This window comes from Rissa tridactyla, chromosome 3, assembly GCF_028500815.1.
Source record: "Rissa tridactyla isolate bRisTri1 chromosome 3, bRisTri1.patW.cur.20221130, whole genome shotgun sequence".
In the NCBI taxonomy this organism is placed as follows: domain Eukaryota; kingdom Metazoa; phylum Chordata; class Aves; order Charadriiformes; family Laridae; genus Rissa; species Rissa tridactyla.
In genome coordinates this window covers 81,251,028-81,271,252 of record NC_071468.1, presented here as the reverse complement: position 1 = coordinate 81,271,252, position 20,225 = coordinate 81,251,028, and the positions used below count along the sequence as shown (strand labels likewise).

Here is a 20,225-nt window from a genome sequence, read left to right as displayed (position 1 = left end):
AAAAAGTACAAGCTAGGGCAATGAAACAGTTGAGTGATCACTTAAAAACACCCTGAAGGGTTTAGATTTCACAAGTTCACCTCTTACTTAAAACATCCAAACTACAAACTACTGATGACATTCCTGATGACCAGAGGTCAGGAGTCTGAAAGACCTTTGCCACTCCGCACAGAGCAATAGGAGGTCAGCAATATTAGCTACCAGTAGCAGAGAGTGACCTGGCAGATCTGGGAACTTCTAAAGTACAAAGTTAAATCACAGACCTCTGCTTCAGCATCGAGCTGCTAAAAGCAAATGCAAGCATGCTGCTGTGTGTGAGAGGGGGGATTATATAAAATAACAATAATTTGACATGGGAAAAAAAGTTATTAGGACTTCTATACTAACTTGAAAGTCTATTCCCTTTCTTTCCCCTAAAGTTTCTTAAGTATATCAGAGAAGCTCGGTTTCAGTGTACAGGAAAATACAGTATACAATCACTGCAATTAGTTTACCAAATGGTAAAAAATATACTTACAGAACCATTCTGTTTCAGAATAATTTCCTTTTTAAATTGCATACTTCGCTAAAACATATTAAAACAAGGAATGAATTCATGATTCTCAGTAAGTCTTAAGTCTCACAATCCTTATTTCATAAAGTTTGTGGTCACAATCATAATTCAGTGCTACTTTTTTGGCCAGTCCTAATAAAAACCATTCTTACAATACATTCATTTTTCCCTGAAATGTGTAGGTACTTTCATAGTATTAAGGCTGTACAACTTTCATAGAGGTGGCTTTAGTTCACTCTCAGGTTTTTAAGTTAAATTACTGATTATAAGTAAGCACAGTTTAAGGAAACTGGTACGGTATACACATTATTCACCTAGAATAAGTTACTTCAACCATAGCAAAAAAACATAAATCGAATGGTATAAATTCCATTTATAAAGTGAATTATAGTGATGTGAGAGAATTATTACATTTGATCACTGGAAATAGTATATTTGAGATTTTCAGCTCTCCAAGATGCCTGACTTTTCCTACTACTTTTCTTGAGAATTCTTTGAACGCATGAAAATTCATGCGTATTCTGAATGTGTTATCATCACCCCATTTTTTAAAATCTTAATACCTACATGGGGCAGTGATTCACAACTTTCTTCCCCTGTAATCTGAAGTCATATTATGGGAAAGATTTAAAAGTGACTGGTTTTGGCTGTATTGAAACTAATTGTATTGCACTAATACAGAAAAGCTTTTCAGTGCATGAACTCAGTAATGCGCTAACACAAAACTGGGAAAACCTCTCTGAGTATACATTCAAAAAAAGTCTGATTGTCATGAGAAATCTACTTTGGTTCCATTTGGACGTTTGTCCACGTTTTGAAGCTGAGCTTGGCTGAATCAGCTGGCTCAACTACTGATTGAGATGATGATAGCAATAAAAATTGTAATAGCAAATTTTGGCATGCGGCTTTCCCCGGGAAACCGATCAGTCATTTTCCATCTTTGGCTTTGATCCTCCATTGGGATCTTCCAGTGCAGAGCCCAGACCCAGGGAAGAAGTTAACAGATCTCTGCATTAAGTTAATGCTACTCGGCACGGAGACAGGAGTAAGCGCTACTAATTCTGTATGTGAAATGGGGCCCATACATACTGTATATGTTAATGGCAAGCTGTAAAAGCTCTGTGTGTTGAAAAACAGATTTCAGATCTGCTGACCTGTGGCAGCTCCCCTAGTGGGGAGCCACAAATGCACACTGCTGCATTTTTGTGCTGGATTAAATTCCGGATCTAGACTACTATGTGACCAGAGACAAAAGGGAATAAAAAGTTCACAGGCGTGAATACCTGTCATCATGTGGTGAAATGACAAGCAGCCTCTGTTCAAGAGAGGCTCAAGCCCAGAATAATAGAAGAACAATATGAACTGGCAGAAATATATGGGAAACTTGGAAGGTGCCTACACGCACAATGTCTTTTCAGCAAGCCAGTGCTACTGGTCTCACTCTGAGCACTTTTAAATGAAAATAGTTTAATATAATAATAATAAAAAAACAACTGTAAGAGGAAGTGACAGCTGCTGCAAGTAAATTTCAATAAGGGTAGTTCCCTGCTGATAAAAACTGGCACATCTCCACTCATTTCAGTGTGACTGTGTGGATTAACATTGCTTGCAAATCTGACCCAATGTTTTGAAGAGCTACAAGGTAACACAGAGACGGAAGACACTGATAATTACAGGGGTGGGGAAGTGGGGTAATCACAACAATATCAATAAAAAAAAAAACATAAAAGGAGAACTATTTGAAGTATATTAAACAAATGGACTATCTGTCAGTATTTCGGTGTGCCTGATGGGAGGAAGTTCTATCAACGCTTCTGTCGTGAATGACCAGTGGTCTGATACAGCGAACAACATGGCAAAAATTCCCTTGTACCACATACGACCTTAACAGAACATTGAGCTACCTGAATGGGATGTACTGTGCATTGCTAGGGCAGATCTAGTCCTTTCTGGATGGCAAGTGATAATTTTTCTTGGTTATGTTCACTGCACACAAATTTGTGAGAATACTGTAGACTCAGTATTCCTACATAGACTTATACCATGTCTTTTCTATCTGTAAATAAAGGCAGTCATCTAAAGTACAATGTAAGAACTGTATTTAAAAGAAAAAAAAGGAAAGATAACTGACATTTAAGAGAGAGTTGCACGTATTTTGCCTCTGATATAAAGTTTTAAGAACTTCTTTTAAAAGACAAAGAAAACAGAGATTTTTCAGTACCAGATGTCTGGGAAGATCCCATTTGGATTTGAGCTACTTAAATTTGCAATCATGTATTTATACATCTAACAGAGCTTCTGTTTCCCCTAGAATCTGAAAATTAACTAGCTTTGTAGCATCTTCCTTGATCTGCCACCCGTGCCCTGAGGATTAGAGACTCCACCTGAGCTTGTTTTACAAGCATAACAGAAAAAATTAATCTCTGCTGGCAGCGATCCCACTGGGATACTGATGAATAATGATATCCCTCTCTTGCTGCCCTCTCAGTCCACTAGAAAAGCCACTCTAACCCAGCAACGTGGAAACCGCTGAAACCATTCCAGCTGTGGATTAGCAGGCAGTCAAGCATCCATCTGTTCTGAGTGAATCAAGAGAAAGCAAACACGCATTCTTATAGCTAAAGAAGTATTAAAAATTAGCATCTTATATGACTGCATATAGTAAATATTAAGACAATCATATACAAAAGAAAAAAATAATCTATTATCTACACCTCATGTTGTTTACATTTGCTTGCTGCCTTAAGCAAATGGTAAAAAAGTTGGAATTCACCCCATTAACCTAGAGAATATTATGCATTCAATGATTTAGTATGTTTAAGATAAAATTTCTTAATATTGTATGTATCGGTTGTACCTAAAAGTATTTTGTAAGTAGATATGGATACACACACTAAATAAACATAAGCGAACATAGTAGCATGCCTTCACCTTTACAGGAGGAGGATTTGAGAGACCTGTTGTGAGAGGGATTTTAGCCATTTTCTCACCCTCTAAAGTGAAAGGAATAGACTTGAGATATTTTGTCTTTCTGAGAACTAGTAGTTTGAGTAATCTTTGCTGGATTGCTATATTTTTCCACTGGCAGACAGAAAGGAAAAGCAGTGGGAAGTTGGCATGCGGGCAACCCAATCAAATCGGTGATGTCTGATTTGACTCTTCCATGGGAAATAGGTCAATGATATACTATAAATTAAGGAAAGCTGTATTCAAGCATCATCCCAGATAAAATTACTTAGAAAAGTGCATAATTTGACAGTTTTCACATATAACAATTCCAATATTTTGCTGGGTGCCTGGCCCATGTTCATTAAGCTGTAGAGGTGAAGAAAATCTGCAATTGTTTGTTCTCTAAAAGCAAGCTTACTATGCTATACCAAATTTACAAATATATATATTAAATTTTTCAAATGCTAAGAAAAGTTTTGGCCTTTTGGTAGCAAAAATCCCTCTGCAACTTATTCTAATATTATAGATAGCAGGAGCTACCTAAGTAACTGTGAAATAAGGCACCTTGTAAATACTAGGCAAATAATAGGAGAGGCTGATTTCTTAAAAGTTCATCTGTGAAAATACATAACATGAACATTTAAAATAAAATTCAACCTTCTGAAGCTAGCCAGGTTCCATCAGGAAAAGTAAAGAAAAGAATGAGACAAAGAATCTAAATGTAAATAGGAAAATACACGTGTCAGATACTTCATTAAGGACTGATCAGTAATCCTCTTATGTCCTTTTTTAAAAAACTACTATGCTAAAGGAACAATATAGGCTGGATACCAATCTTGTATGATGTAATTGTTTCAGCCAAACCAATCCTTATCCTGAAATTTCTGGTCCAATCAGCAAACAAGCTACAAAATGCCATCCTCTTTCTTAACAGTTTTACAAGTCTGAGCAATAACTTCTTTGCTGACAGAGAAAAACATTTGTGTGCCTTTAAACAGCAGTCAGTGAGGCTGAGCTGGTGTCACTAAGTGAGCTGAATTCTGTGAAAACAAGTTCATCAGCAATATAATTGTAACTGCTACAATTTATAGTACAATAGTATAATTATATCAAAAGCAAAGGCAATAACTAGAAACCAGGGAAGACAAAAGAACTGCAGGCTGCAGAGGGCCTAAATTTGCCTGTCGCGCTTTAATTACAAAGTGGGAGGCACAAAGTAGGTAGAAACTGTACTGACTTGTTAAAGGCACACTGAGCTTGTAAGACAGCCTTCTGGAGTACTGGGGGCATGAGAACCCACAGCCATTCATCAAAGCAGCACTGCGTATTATAAAACGTTCAGCTTTACCTTAACGAAGATGTAGTTTAGAACTTCAATTTTCTTTCAACGAAACCAGACATCATTTCAACAAATATACTGTATATTTGAAAATAGAGCCATATGACATAACTGCTGAAAAAAAGCCGTTTCATTTTCAATGTGAATCCTTTGCAAACTGTTGGCTGCCTGTACGCAACCATGCATAGTTTGAAATCTTGCATAATGAGGATGGCTACAGCTCTAACTGCCAAGTGGTAAGTAAAAGACTTTTCTGCTTAAATAAATAAACAAATAAATAAATAAGTGGTGTGCGGTTGAATTGCCTGCAGCTTTCAGCAGTCAGCTGAACCAGCTTGCTATCACTGAACTTGCTTCCAGCATATATACCAAGGACAAGCATTGATTTGACACAGATGGCAGCCAACGTTCACATTTGTAAGCACAAGACCAGGTCAGTACTCCTATCTACCCTAGCACATACAAGTGTAATAGTTTCCTGGTTCATCAAAATAGTTTTCATTAGTATGCATGAGTGGTTCACTGCTGTAACTGCATCTATAGCTCCTGTTAAAGGAATTTATTTCCTCATTTTTCTGTCAGAAAAGGTAACTAAAGCAGCTGTTTGAAATGAGGATATAGCTTGAGGCTACTGGCTTCCACTACCACAGCTATATACACTTTCACAAGATTTTCCCTTGGATGCTGCACTGCAATCAAAACAAATTAAAAAAGAAAAGAAAAGAAAAAAAGGTACTACATTATTTCCAAGACAACAGTTCTTGTCTTATGGCCTACCTCATGGGAAATGTATGTCAGAAACCTTGAACTTTAAAATAGGTTTTATTTTAACTTTCCTGAGTATTGATTCAGTTTTTTAAACTGGCAAGTAATGACACAAGTTGAGTAAGAAGATTGTAAGGAAAAAAAAAATCTGTTAATCGTAGATTAGAAAGTCATGTGTATTGGAGACGGGAAGCTTTTATATTTTCTGGTTTTGAATATAACTCTTTCTTATTGATGCCATAAAAATGAAAGACTTATGCCATGTTCAGTTAGTTGTCATCTTGATTTACCAACTGATTGTGCTTTTCTGGAAAGGTGGGCAGCATATGATCCTTTAAAACTAAAAAACAAACCATCATTTGGAAAAAGAAAAATAAGAAATAATTGTGTCATGATGTCAAAAAAAAATTACTGTATTCAAGTACTGCAGCAACATTCAAAACTGCTCCATCTACTGGGGTTAGAGAAAAATCAAGACAAATTTAATGTGTGAATACTCACATGTGTAAGTACTCTTTCCGCTGAGTACAAGATATTTTGAATATAGTGGATATAGATGATGAAATTTGGATGCTATTAAAATTCACTGTAGCATTTTGTTTTATTTTCATGAAGCCGAATACAATTTTCAAATTTAAACTATTTTATTAAAAACACTGTGATACTATCTAGAAGTTCCAAGTGGTAACTGAAGCATGAATAAGCAGATAACCACATAAGTGTAGTAAAAAATCACAAAAAATCATGAAGCTAGTGGATCTAGCCATCACAGTCCTGATCAATCATCAAGACAGACCTCCTTTGCTCAAGGTACAACAAACCTTCATTTAATTTTAAAACTATTAGTGGTGACTGCTGATTTAGTACAGGAAATGACAAAAATTACCCCGAAGTATCTCTCACTGTTTTTTACCCAGACGTCTGTTCTAATCTCCACACCTAACTTTCAGAATAAAAGAAACAGTCTTTAGGTACCTCAGGGAAATCCAGCCTGTCAGTAATAATTCATGAACACTTTCTCATCAATAATACTTAATGCAAGAAGCACCATAACTCAACAGTGATTAAGCTCATTTGGATTACTACTGTCTGCAGCACAGTTAGGAAAGTTTTAAAGAAAGCTCTATGGAAAAGCATCAAACACCTTCTCTCCGAAAAATTACAGGTCCGCTAGCACAAGTCAGTTACAAAAGTAACTGAATCTGAACTTCGCCTGCTAACTGCAAACCCAAGACAGATTAAACATCTCGAGTACAGATTCACTGAGAGAAGGGAAAGCGCGAGGGGATTGTACCTCACCTATTTGTGTCACTTAACTACCGTGTACTTACAACATGACTGTGGGGCTGTTCCCCTGTGCCATGTTCCTGTTCATGTTACAGATATTTCAGCCCCTAAACCGTACTGGAATTTTTTCATCTTGATCTTGCAAAATGCTGGCAGATGATCAAATGAAAAGATAAAATAAAAACAGAGAAAAGAACAGATATTGGAGAAGGCTATGAATGGTCTTGACTACTAAGTGGAAACAAATCACGTGACTTTTTTGAGAGACCCATCAGTACTAGAAACAAGATGACTCAAAACTACTTTTTCACATGAATTACAAAGATTCATTGATAATTCATTGGTGAATGATCCTGAATTCTGAACACTCCCATCAACATGGCAAAATATCAATCTGAAACTCAAAATCCCTTAGTCAAACTCAGATTTAAAACCCTTAACATGATCATAAATCTCTGAATTCTTGAATGCAATCTTGCGTTTTTCCTGGTTTTGTCTTGAACAAACTTTTGCTTGTTTCCAAGTTACACATTGACAATTTGGTAAAAACTTGTATACATCCCATTTCAAACCCACAAGATCAGTATTTACTTTGTTACAATTGTACACTTGTCTCTTCCTTGTTTACATCAGACAACTTAGAATCATAGAATCGTTTAAGTTGGAAAAGACCTTTAAGATCATCGAGTCCAACCATTAACCTGGCACTGCCAAGTCCACCACTAAACCATGTCCCTCAGCACCACATCTACATGTCTTTTAAATACCTCCAGGGATGGTGACTCAACCCCTTTCCTGGGCAGCCTGTTCCAATGCTTGACAAACCTTTCAGTGAAGAAATTTTTCTTAATAACCAATCTAGTAAACTTGTAAATGTCTCAAGGTTTGCAAGAGTATGAACAGCACCAAAAAAAAAAAAAGACCCACACGCCACATCTACAAAATCCGCAACTGCATTTGAGAAATTTTTTGGATGGTTATTCTTAAATAACACAGTCCAAAATTCAAAACTTTAAAACTGAGTGATCAGCAGAATAATCACAATTATAATTATGTTTTGCAACGATAACAGGCCTTTTTGTACTATAGCTACGCTGTCAGTTCCAGCATCATTAAGAGATTCTTCAAATTACTTTTTAAATATCCTTTTCCCTCAGGATTTTCACTTATAGCTAATTAGACTACTTACCCCATGCCATGTAATTCCCCATTGCCAAAACTGCTAAATGCTTCAATAAGAAGGAGGAGGGCACCAGTGGAGCAAGGCAGATGTAATGTCATTGGTTAACAATAGAGGTGTGAAGCAACTGCCGTAATTATAAAACTCATTAATTCACGGTGTTTAGAGGGAAAAAAAAATCCTTGGCAATAACTCTATTGAAATGGCAATTATTTTCAACACTGCATCAGAATCAAAAAAACCTTTCAATTTACACTTTCAACAATACAGACTAGTAATTTCATTAGTAATTTTGAAAATCAACATCTGCATAAAAAGTAAGGAAAAATTGTCAGCTACAGCATCCAGCATTCACACAGTGCTTTAATCTTTCAAATTGACACGTGGCACATTTTGACCCCTAACTGATTTTATTTTTAGTCTCATTCCACTTATGACTGTAAACGGACAACTTCTAAGTCTTCTAAGAAAAAAGAAAAAATTAGAATTAAAGCAAGATTAATGAATTCTAAATTTTACAATCTCTGCCCAACAGTAGGGTCCTAGGTTTCATCTACAACAGAAATAGCTGCCATTTACCTTTGTGCTTCATGGATGCAAGCTATTTAAATAGATGAGGAGCCCTGATATAAGATAGATAGCACTAGGTTCTGCTTCCATCATTCATCCTCCATATGTTGCTCACTAGCTTAGGCAGCGTCATGAAATATCCCCCATCTCTGCTAATGCTATTCTCTAACTTTCCCTGTCCAGACTTGTCTGAAAAAAAAATTCTGAAGTTTCTAGGTGGAGAAAATTTTCTCTAGAGAGAAGAGGAGATTTTAAAAAGACAGCAGCTAGAGTAAAGCTCTCACCTTGAATACTCAGCATTAAATTACTTAACTTCTGTTCATTAGTGGGTATTTCTTTTTAAAATTTCAGTTATTTCACATACAGCATATACAGGAATTGTGGTTGATTACCATCTTGAATTGAGCTGAATACAGTGAATTTCATATAATTTGCAATGTTTTCTGACAACAGAACAATAGATATTGCAGGGTCAGTGATAGCAATTCCCCTATTTAGGCTGTCTAACACATTCCATTATAAAAGATTACTGTGGCCTTTGTTTCTGAGCTGTAACACTCTGAATGTTTGCAGCAGGCGACAAATTTATCAGAAAGTAAGTCCCTGTACTAGAAAAGTGGCTTTCCTAGTGTCATAAAATGCCGATCAGGTTTTATTGAGATGCAAACTGTTGAATAGCACTATTTTAATTTTTCTTCTTGTATTTCTCCTCAGAGAAATTTCGGCCGCATGTCAAAACAAGAATGAATATAAAAGTAACACATAAATGCTATGAGACTCTAGATTTTGAAGTTAACACTTGGAAATCAGAATATTAAAGAATTTGGTCCACTTGTTATAAACAAGTAACAGGCTATAATCATAAACGGGCAGAAATAAGCTTTCCTGGATCATATTCAGGCACTTCTTGTTTTCAAATACATGTGGAGTAATACATTTGGGTTACTCCAAATGTACAAGTGGAGTAATACCATTTTGAAAAAGATGATTTTGTAGATATGAGTACTTAAAAAGGAAAATGGAGTAAAACCTGATTCTTTTATGATGAGAATGTAATACTATCACACTGCATTATACACTCTGTCTCCAATTTTGTACCCTAAAATCTTTTGCCTTGCATTGCACTAGACTAACTGCATGAGCTGGCCCTCAGGGATCATGAGGTAGCTGGGAGAAGGAAAAGAAGGCATTCTAGGAAACAGGTCTTCCCCATACATTTCACCCACTTCTTAAAGCTGCTTTATCTTCCAGATTGTCCCAGAGCAAAGTGATGGCCCTGGTACAGATTTAGGATGTTGATATGCAGTTAGTATTCTGGCATTTTAGTATTCTAGCTAACTTACTTTGAAAAAAACTCAAATATCAGATTTGTATAGATCCTGAACATTATAAAAGACGTAAGAAGAGAAACAGGTCTATACAGTAATTTTGATGTACTGATTAGATGAAACACTTTGAAACACAAAAACGATTCAGGTATATTACTCTAAATAACAAAGAATGAAATTACAGATCAGGGAAGAAAGGCTTTTCTTAATTTCAGGGTGTTTTTTCATACACTTCTAAGTGCCTTTAAGAGTCAAGAGTTACATATGTTTAAGTTAAAATATCAGTACTTACTGTCAGAATTAAGAGCAATTCTTCAATGTTGCTTTCAGGTTTCAACTGGTCTTTGAACATCCCAATAGTTGGATGCTTCAAATAATAATAGGAAGCAATGCGGCCATATGTCAGAGGTTCAATGCTGCGATTATCCTGTTAGAAGAGGAATCAAATATACAAGTTTCCTACATGGTTCAATATAAATGGTTCCTACAAAACTGTAAAATAGTTTAAGACTACTTTGTAAGATAGAATAGCAAAAATGGTTTAGCATCATAATTTAGCTGCAACCCTAATTAAGCTCAGTTTTCAGTGTAAGTCTTACAAATAGCTCCATAGACAAACTCTGACATCTCAAATCAGAAGCACGTATCTTGCTGTTCCCAACTTTTAGGAGCATGCATCTTACTGAATCTTGTAAGGCACAGATTAGTCTTACCTCCCCAATTTCAATACAGTAGGAGCATTCCAAATCAAAGAGGGATTTCTCAACAAGGCTCGAGAGGTACTTATTCATAGTGTCATGGCTCACATCATCCAAGTTATAGTAACTAGATAAATTGAAAACAGATGCATTACATGAATACTTTTGACACTGAAGATTTTTAACAATAATGTCTTATAGAAAAACTTACAAGGCTGCTATGATACACACACATACTTGGAAGAGCAATATCCACTTTAAACAATTAAACACAGAACTATTTCCTTATATAGTCTAACATGAAATTCACGATTCTTAAATGGTTTGTGGGAGTGTCCTGCCTTGAGGTAAAACAGAACCAACTTTCTGTTCAGTAATTTTACTTCTTAGCTAAGCCTCTTCTAACTCTCTGAAATTAACAGCATATTGTGCAGAAAACTGTTTGTTCTCAGAGTGATAAGACCTGATCACACCAAGGAAAGGTACGCAGAGAGGCTCTTGCTTATACTTATTGCTATAAGAACCAAGGTCAGCTAATTTCGATATTTGCCCTGCTGGAGGTCGGAAGTGGAAAAGCTTAGCGGGGTGTCACCTGCAGGGAGGAGAGGACAGGACAGGTGACCCAAAATTGACCAACAGGGTATTCCATCCCATCTGCCCCATGCTCAGTATAAAAGCTGAGCGATCAAGGGGCCAGGCCTTTTTCTTCAATGGCCAACATCCGAGAAGGATCCTGTCTGTTCGTTTGCCTTTGATCCTGATCAGTGGGTTCCTGACTCCAGATCTGGAATCCAGTTCCCATCTGTTGCTGAGTCCAGTCTGGGACTTCTTCAGTGCCTGCCGATGACATCATCCTGGGAGCTTGATACGGTTTTGTATATATTTCATTCTTTCTTTTTTATTTTAATAGTCCATTGAAGTAGTTTAGTTCCTTCTAAACTCATAGATCTCTCTATCTCTCCTCCTCCTCTCCTTGGAGCGAGAGGTGGGGGAGAGCATCTGTCATCTCCCCATTGGCCGATCTGATCTAAACCACAACAGGGAGTAAGCAACATGATACAAGCAGGTACACATGGAAAGATTGTAATTTATCTGTCTATTAATAGAAAGGTTGATACAAACAGAACTGGGCTGGAAAAATTTTCCTGATTGCGTAAGTATATCTTCCTGATTATGTAAGGCAATATTAACATAAGTAACAGTATTTTAACTTCAAGAGAAAGGAAGAAAACCCACCAAGTATAGCAACTGTCCTTACATCCTTGAACTCTGAAAATAAAAACTAGGCATATAATGACATTTCTTGAAAAAGTAACCTTACACCAGTCCAAATGTTGGTGTTTGTTGTTGTATTTCCATGTCATTTTATTATCAAAGCTCAAATTGCTAAAAAAAGGAATAGGGTATTTATCAATGTGGTTACTTCACATGTTCACTTTCAGGCAAACTATATATAGTAACACTCGTTCTTAGTTATCTGTATGAACGAAAAATGTTTGTAAAGTGTGCCAAAACATGTTGTTATGCCAGCATATAAAAAAGACCCGGTGACTGAAGTTTGCACTCCTTAACTGTAGAACTTAAGCTGTATTATAAGATTCTTACTCACACTAACATAATTGCACAAAGAGCTTTTACCTAGAAAACTCCAGATAAAAATGTAGTAAGACCTTGTGTCCTAGATTCAACAAAGGCACCAATTCAGAAAGTAACAATTAAGTTCAACGAGCAGGAAAGAAAAACTGAGAATGCTCAGAAAGTTTAAAAATTCTGAATTTAAGCAGAGCAATTAAATCATGCAATTTCCGAGTGGAATTCAAACAGAAAAAAAATGTGACGATTTATTGAAATGTTAAAAAAATGTTAAAAAAGTAAAAAAGGTTGTCCTTGCTCATTTAATTCTGTAAAATACTGACGCACAAATAGACTACTGAGATTGCTGCAACGATGAACGATGCTCCTTTGTTCATACTAGCTGCTTTACTAAAATTTCCTACTGTTACGATGTACTCAGCATCCCCACTGGAAACAATACCACATGCTGTAATGGAGATTAGGTTCTTTCAGTGTTATTTTGTGCAGGTGAACAACAGGCTGTAAAACAGTGTGCTGAGATTCATTTTAGCTGATTTTAAACAGTTACAGCTACACCAGAGTTAGTCTTTTTAACTCCTTTTACTGCCAATGGAGAGATATGCATGCTTGCAGAATGCTATTCATCTGAAGTATTTTATATATCTGCTTTAGGATGGGGTGGAATGTAATCATTGCCTAAAAAAAAAGAACTTTAGACAATCAGTTCAGTTGTTGATGCTATATTTGGGCAGATGAATCCCATTTTCTGAATTAAGCTCTATTTTGATTACTGTAATGCTGCTGATAGCAAATTTCAAAAGATGGAATTGCATTTTTATATACTGCAAGCATCCTTGCATGACTATTTTATTAGCAGAATCTCATTTGCACTGTTATTTTCTTAAATACAGTTTTTAACATCTACCTTTTTGAATAGCGATAGCATAACTGAAAAAAACCTGCATGCTAAATAGCAGTACAGTCATTTCCAGATTTTTTCCCTTGTTATTAATCCCAAATTATGGGGTTAATTCTCTGATACTTTGAATGTTCACTTATAATTGGGTAAAATTGGTGTAAAACACTACTACTATGAGAAAAAGATTAAAAAAATCTGTTCTGATAGCAGGAAACAGTCAGCTATGTTAGACAACAACAAAGTGTATATATATGGCAGTGGAATATTCAACTCTGATATTTTATATGGGTTCATGCCAGGATGATCTCAAATACTTAAAACTCTCAATGTTAATACACAGCTATTGTCCAAAACCAAATAAAAATAAAAGGAATATTTATATTGACTAAAAAGTTTTATATGGTAGACAGCCACACGTTATCAGCCTGACGCAAAGAAAACTTATTTGTAGCAAAAGTACTCTTAACACTGTTTTCAATGTAACTTAATTTTCATGAGTCCCCTTTTAAATTTACTGAAGTAATACAGTAATGATAAAAAATGGTAAATATTTCCACCTGCACCTTTTATCTGCCTGCCATCTTATCACTGAACACATTTAGATTCTGTTTAATAGCAGAAATGACTTTGTAACATTTTGTTTACCTTCTGAAAATAATCGAGCAAATTAACTACATAAGTTGTTTAAGGATGTGAAAAGATTTTCTGTTTTATACATCTAAACCACTAATGATTCATTAGTATTTATTCTAAATGGAATATAGCACTACTGAAATGATTCTAATTAAGGCGCTTCATTATCACGGTATTCAGATTTTTACCGTATCGTCGCAGCACTATTATTTGCAGTACCACAACATCGATGATGAATACTGATAAAACAAAGGAAGAGACGGGGCAATACACTGAAATTCTGTTCCGAGACTGAAATTTAGGACAGTAATTCAAGCAGATTTTATCTTGTGCTCTGCAGTATTTAACAGTGCAGTTGAAATCATAAAAGATGCTATTTTAAAGGCATTAATGTCTTTTAAAAACCATGTGAATTTTAAATTTGCTGATTTTTGGTAATTTTTTGTCAGAGGACTAAATATATAGCTGCCTAGTGCAAATAAAACAATGCAAAGAAAAATCTTAAATGGTTTGTAATCTTGAGTGAAGTGGTACCAGTGTGTTTTAACTACTATCTATAATGGGGTAAATATAATTTTGAGCACACCCACAGGAGCTTCTTGGTCACTCAGCACATTTTCCCCTAATAAAAAGCAAAGCCATTCATCTAGAAAGACTATGTTAAAATCATTAGTGAAAACAGAGGTATCATGACATTAGACAGTATTTTGAATGCACAGACATAAATGCAAGTTGAATTTTGCATGTTGGTATACTCCAAGTATAAAAACTGCATCGTATGTGAGTTCCTCTATGAAGCTATATTACCTAACTATTTAATTACAGATAAAGAATAAAAACAATGCAGTTTCATGCTCACTGCATTGAATCATCTAGTCATTATTTTCCCTTTGCTATAAACAGACAGCCTACCTTTTTATCAGCACACCATTTCATTTATTTCACAGTGAAGCCCAGTTTCACAATAATTGACTTGTCAGAAGCTCTAATTTATGAGGCTGGGCTCTGTAAGCCTTCTCCTATATTGGACTCAACCTGCACACAAGCAGGGTTGAATATTTACAATGCTGTTAACAGGTGCTGAGTTGTTTAATGATTCTAATAGCCAGAAGCGTACTGAGAAAGCCAGCGGGATCACAATTACAGGCTGTTTGAACACAACAATTACTCGTCCCCTGAGAGGTGTGAAAGTCAAAGGCAGTTTTATCCTAACAGCATCTAGCACATGGGCTAGACAGGCTAACTTCCATTAGTAGTCCATTGGGGAAAAGCAATAACAAACCCCTAGGTATCATAAAAATTTACAAAGTATGTAAAATTTAAACAATCAGAAACCGAAGGAACTTTTTATTGTCTTTTAAATAATATATTTTAAATCCCAAACCTTGTAGAGCTTAGCAAGAACAACAAACCGTGAAACATGAACTTCTTTCTCTAATCTAAGGAAGGGTGGAATTTCATCAGCTGAGAAAGACAGAGAGACATGCAGGAACATAAAATGTAGATGAAGTTACACAAAACATTTAGGATTTAATGTGAACGTTGGCAATCATTTCCTGTTTAGCTTATGTAAACCTGACCTGAGATCTCTCTGGGAAATTTTTCATCAGCCTTGAAACGGTCCTGCTATAACTGTCAATGCTGTGAAGTCATTTGTTACAGCACCATGTTTTTTATGTTCAGATTATACGGTAGTAATAGTGACACACATAATGAAAATCGGTGGCAGAGTCAGACAAAAATATTAAAAGAAAAAACTTGCTAGCCAGAAGGCCTTTTGAAACAAACGCACAAAAAAGAAGAATCTACAGCATTCACTTGATAGCAAGAAAGAGTTCTTTCTGTGATTTTACAGTCCCGAAAGCAGAATTTTGTTATGAACAAGTATGGGGGGGCCCAGACAGTAATTTTTGTAAATCGCTTTACTGCAGTCATCAGTTGTGTTTACTTTCATCGGCTTGTGGCCTTCAGCAGCTGCCATCTTCAAATGGTACCATGGAAATGGTAGTGAGTATACTGCAAAATTGATGGATCTTCATAGCCAGAGAGCTACGAACCAATGTATCAACTCACTTCTGTTGTTAAGGCATCACTGACTGACTCTGGAGTCTGTGATCGGCTTGCTAAAATGCATTACAGCATGCACAAATGCTGCAGACAGTAATCTCTATATGTATTTTACCTGTACCATATTTTCTTGCATTCATATATTCACTTATGCCAGGTATGGGAAATAGATACATTGCTATCTTTAATCAGTTGTTAGTATATTGTACATTGTGGTTATTTAAGAAGATTTCAGTTCAGTTTCTCTGACACCAGCAAGGTATTTGCCTCCACATCAGTGCTTCTAATGAAGATATTTACAAGAAAGTTTATCTCCTAAAATGCGTTTATAAGATGAGAAATTAGAGGGAATAGGCATATGTAAATTTCCTTACATATCAATCGGGCATTTAATTTTCCTATGATATATTCCAACAGATAATTTGTACAGGTAAATCGCATCCAAGAGTAGGAAGACAATTATGGGAATTCACTTTCTGAATGGGGAGATGTGGGGTCTTCAGCTTTGCATTCTCACTTAAGACTGCACCAGACGGGGGAACAGGAGGTGGCTCAAATACTCAGCAGCCTGGGGCTTCCCAGTCTGAGAGAATCAGAAAAACTTAATTTGTGTGAATAGTTTTGTAAAAGCATACCATGAACTACCATTACTGTACTTTTCACATCACTGTGACCCTAATAATTTAAAAGAACAAGCCCTTGTTATGAGCTTGCACCTTCTTATCTTCTGTTCTTAGTATCTACTGCCCAACTTTTCCATTCTATCTCTTAATCTTAGTTAATTTAACTCTCTTCAGTAATCCCCCCTCCCTTCTGATATAATTCCAAACTAGCCCTAAAATTCTGAATAACTGTGATTTTGTCACTGAAATACATATTATCCTATCCTGACTGGCTGATATTAGCTGTCACCTCAATATCAGAAACTATATTGGAACAGTCTAAAATCATAATTTTTATTCAGATGTTTTATTCACATGTTATTAGACATGCTCAGCTAATCATACTGAGAAAAGGAAATTTAAAGTAAAATATAAGTGTGTGATGATAAGAGCATCAGTCTGAGATAATTTAATTATAATTTATGCTAAATTATTCTTTCACTCCAGAAAACTTTGTAAGACTGACACAAAGTGAAAAAAAAACAGTAATAATAATTCTAAGAATGAATTAATAAAACAATTTTTCAGGTCTTCACAAGGAATTTACACAGAAAACTGATTTTATAAGTGTGTATGTATATACACCTATCCTCATATGTATTTATAAATACATAAAAACCCCACACATTTTAACAGTGATGTGATATGTGCTCTCAGAATATCTAAAAATTAACTTTCCAAATGAAAGCCGATTCTGCTTAACTTTACATATGTTGTAAATTTCTATTTCTCTTTTACTGCACATGTATCTGGAAAGTATCATAACCTGATTTACAGAAAATGTTTCCCATAGCCATTTCTCTTTTGTAGAAAGTTGCAGATTACAATCTTTTATAAGGGTGAAAGCATGAAATAGTCAAGGAATTTCAGCCAAGGGAAGGAGATAGACGAGCCTCTCAAAATAGCCCCTTTCAAAGAACAGGGCACTTCGCTGATCTGTCTTGTATGATCTTGACTAAGAACATATCAACTACAGTTGTACGTGGAAAGGAGAACACGTTGTAGTACCTGACTGAAGTAGCACAGAAACTTTGTCTTCACACGCAAATTCAAAAACCTTGACATTTAGGAATAATTGCTTTGGGGGAGGGAAAGAAGAGGGAAGAAACTCTGGATATTGAGACTGATATACTTTGATAAACAATTTTTTATTTGTGCCCCCCCCTCTCATTTGCTAGTCAGTATGCCTCTGAACAAAACTAGCACTCAGTTACTCCACTCCCCCAAATAAACATCTCAATTGCTCCTCTTAACTAGAGAGTTAAAACCCATTTCACAGATTTCAAGATACAGGGATTCATCAAACAGGAAAATTAAAATGTTTTGATGAAAAGAAGTATCATAACATACCAAGGTTTTCATCAACACCATTAAAAAAAGCCACTATTACAAGTCTAATAAATTATCTCAAGTGTGACAGAAAAACTTTCGTAATGACTGCATGTTTAGAAGAAACCTGAATACTTACAGCAAAAGGATATTTCGGTCTCTGTCTCACAACAAAGGTAGATTAACATTACTTAAATAGTACAAATTATAAGCATTCAGTAAGGCATTTTATGATACTGGATTGGAATGGGATGATCCCTGATTTGTTTATGCAGCTTTAATATACAAGTAGCTAAAACTGGCAATAAATGAGAATATAAATCTTCTGCACATTATCTAAGCCCATTATTTTGGGGATTTACAGCATCACATGCAATGACTTTTATGCCAATGAATCCCAAGGCAATTTACCAATCATGCACATGGGAATTACTTATTCACCACTAAGGTAAAATCACCTGCTGGCTGGGAAATACTTCTTGTATCACAGTGGAGAGAAAGTCAACAAAATTGCTTTGGGGCAGGACATGATAAACAACACTGTATCAAGTGACACTGGGTGGGCATTGTGTAACTACCCAAACCAAAATTCAGCCCTTGTGCTCCTACTCTTGTGAAAAAATAAACCCTAAAACCTTTGGATTATTTAAAGGCAACAAATAGTTTTTGTTTGGTAATATCAACCATTTCATATGCTCATCTATGGCACAGTGAAGTCCACTACTATATTGCAAATTATTCAAAATTATCTCAAGTATCACTGACTTCTCCTCGTAAAACTCTTCAGTTTTTCTTTGATGTATCTCATTCAAACATTTACTGCACTGGAACTGCTTGGCTTGTAGGCGGTCTGGAAATAACAGACAGTACGCCCAGGAACTCTACTAATTGGCTGGTTTATTACTTTGGATGAAACTTAATAGAATTTATTAACATGTCAAAGAATGGAAAGTCTGCACATCCATTGCATTTGCACTGGGTCTCTAGAAGGGATCTCTTTGACACAGTCAATTCATAGTCAGGGACACAGTCCTTAATTTTTCTCCCTGCATGACAGAGTACAGAAGGAATGCTGAGTACCTCCGCGTGGATGAGACAGAGGGTAAAGGAGCACAACATGTGAACTGTTCCAACCTGCATGTGTAGCATCCCAATGAAAGACTCCAATTTCATTAGAAACTTCAATATGCATTCCTATCCTGCCATTAAGGACATGACTAGTCAAGATCTGTTCATCTTGTTTCTTATTACAAAGGCTTTGCATCTCACTTTTGTTTTTTCTCCTTTCTTCCCACAATGCTCTATGAACAGCAGAACTTTTGCCTAAACGTTGATATGGTGATAACTTCAGATTTAGCTTTCCATGACATTGCACATTAAAGCAACTGCTGAGAAAGAAAGGACTGTCAGTAAACATGCCAGTCTCACACTCCAGTGAGAACCTCTTTTATATTGGGAAGAGCCTGCCTATTAAATCAAAAGACTACATTTCTATATTCTACACTTGCCTTTGGGCTACAAGTTCTGTCTTAAAAATCTACCTACCACAGACACCACATGATCAAAGCTTGCCAAAGACAAATCAACAAAATCACTTCAACACAGCGATTCAAGAGCTAGACATTTTAAAATAACACTACTTATTCATTATACTAAAAAAGAATGGAGTCTGCAGTGGCATAATTTTTAACATTATTTGTAATATGGATCAAGTGTAAATTCCAAAGTCATACAAATAAACATGCCTTTACCCACATCTAACCTAGACAAAACCAGAATTTAGCCGTTTGTCACTCTCAGGGGAGAAATACCTTCCACATAAGTGTATTCATTTTGTTAGTTATGAAGTAAGAGAACTGAATGTGTTTTCTTTAGTTTACAGTTCTATCATTCTGCATTTTTTATTTCCCAAGAAGATTAGATAGATAGAATTCTGTTTTGTGGGAGATTCTCAGCATAGGAGTAGATGCAGAATTCAAAACTAATGAAGACTAAAAAAGAATTAAAGGAAATTATTTTATCACCTGCGGGCTCCTACCAGTTGACCATAAAGAACCCAGCTGAAAATTCAGCCAAATGTTATGGACATTAACCTGATTTCAGAAACACAACACTCTGGAGTACATCAAGAAATATTGAGTGCTATAAATGCCCAATTCTTTATTTGCCACATTATTTTGGTGGGTGAATGATCACATGATAGGTAACATACCATTTACCCAAAACAATGCTGTGGCAAAGGCAGGCTATGTTGCTGGAACAGCTCAGAATGATCTGCATACCAGCTGGAGCTAGGCAGTATGATAACGATCATTGAAAATATTGCACACATGGTTTCACCAGGATACCCTAATGAAAGTAAACTTTATCA

The 20,225-nt window shown here is 35.8% G+C and overlaps 1 protein-coding gene across 3 annotated transcripts in view; it reads right to left on the bottom strand.

Moving 5' to 3' along the window:
- The window catches only part of ASCC3 (activating signal cointegrator 1 complex subunit 3), a 274,324-nt gene that overhangs the window by 29,996 nt on the left and 224,103 nt on the right, over window positions 1-20,225 (bottom strand). For all 3 annotated transcript variants that reach the window (XM_054195069.1, XM_054195070.1, XM_054195071.1), the window contains 2 exons: window positions 10,685-10,796; window positions 10,264-10,398 (listed from right to left, as the gene is read on the bottom strand). In XM_054195069.1, coding sequence (XP_054051044.1) covers window positions 10,264-10,398; window positions 10,685-10,796 — 247 coding nt within the window. The remainder of the gene's footprint in view (window positions 1-10,263; window positions 10,399-10,684; window positions 10,797-20,225) is intronic.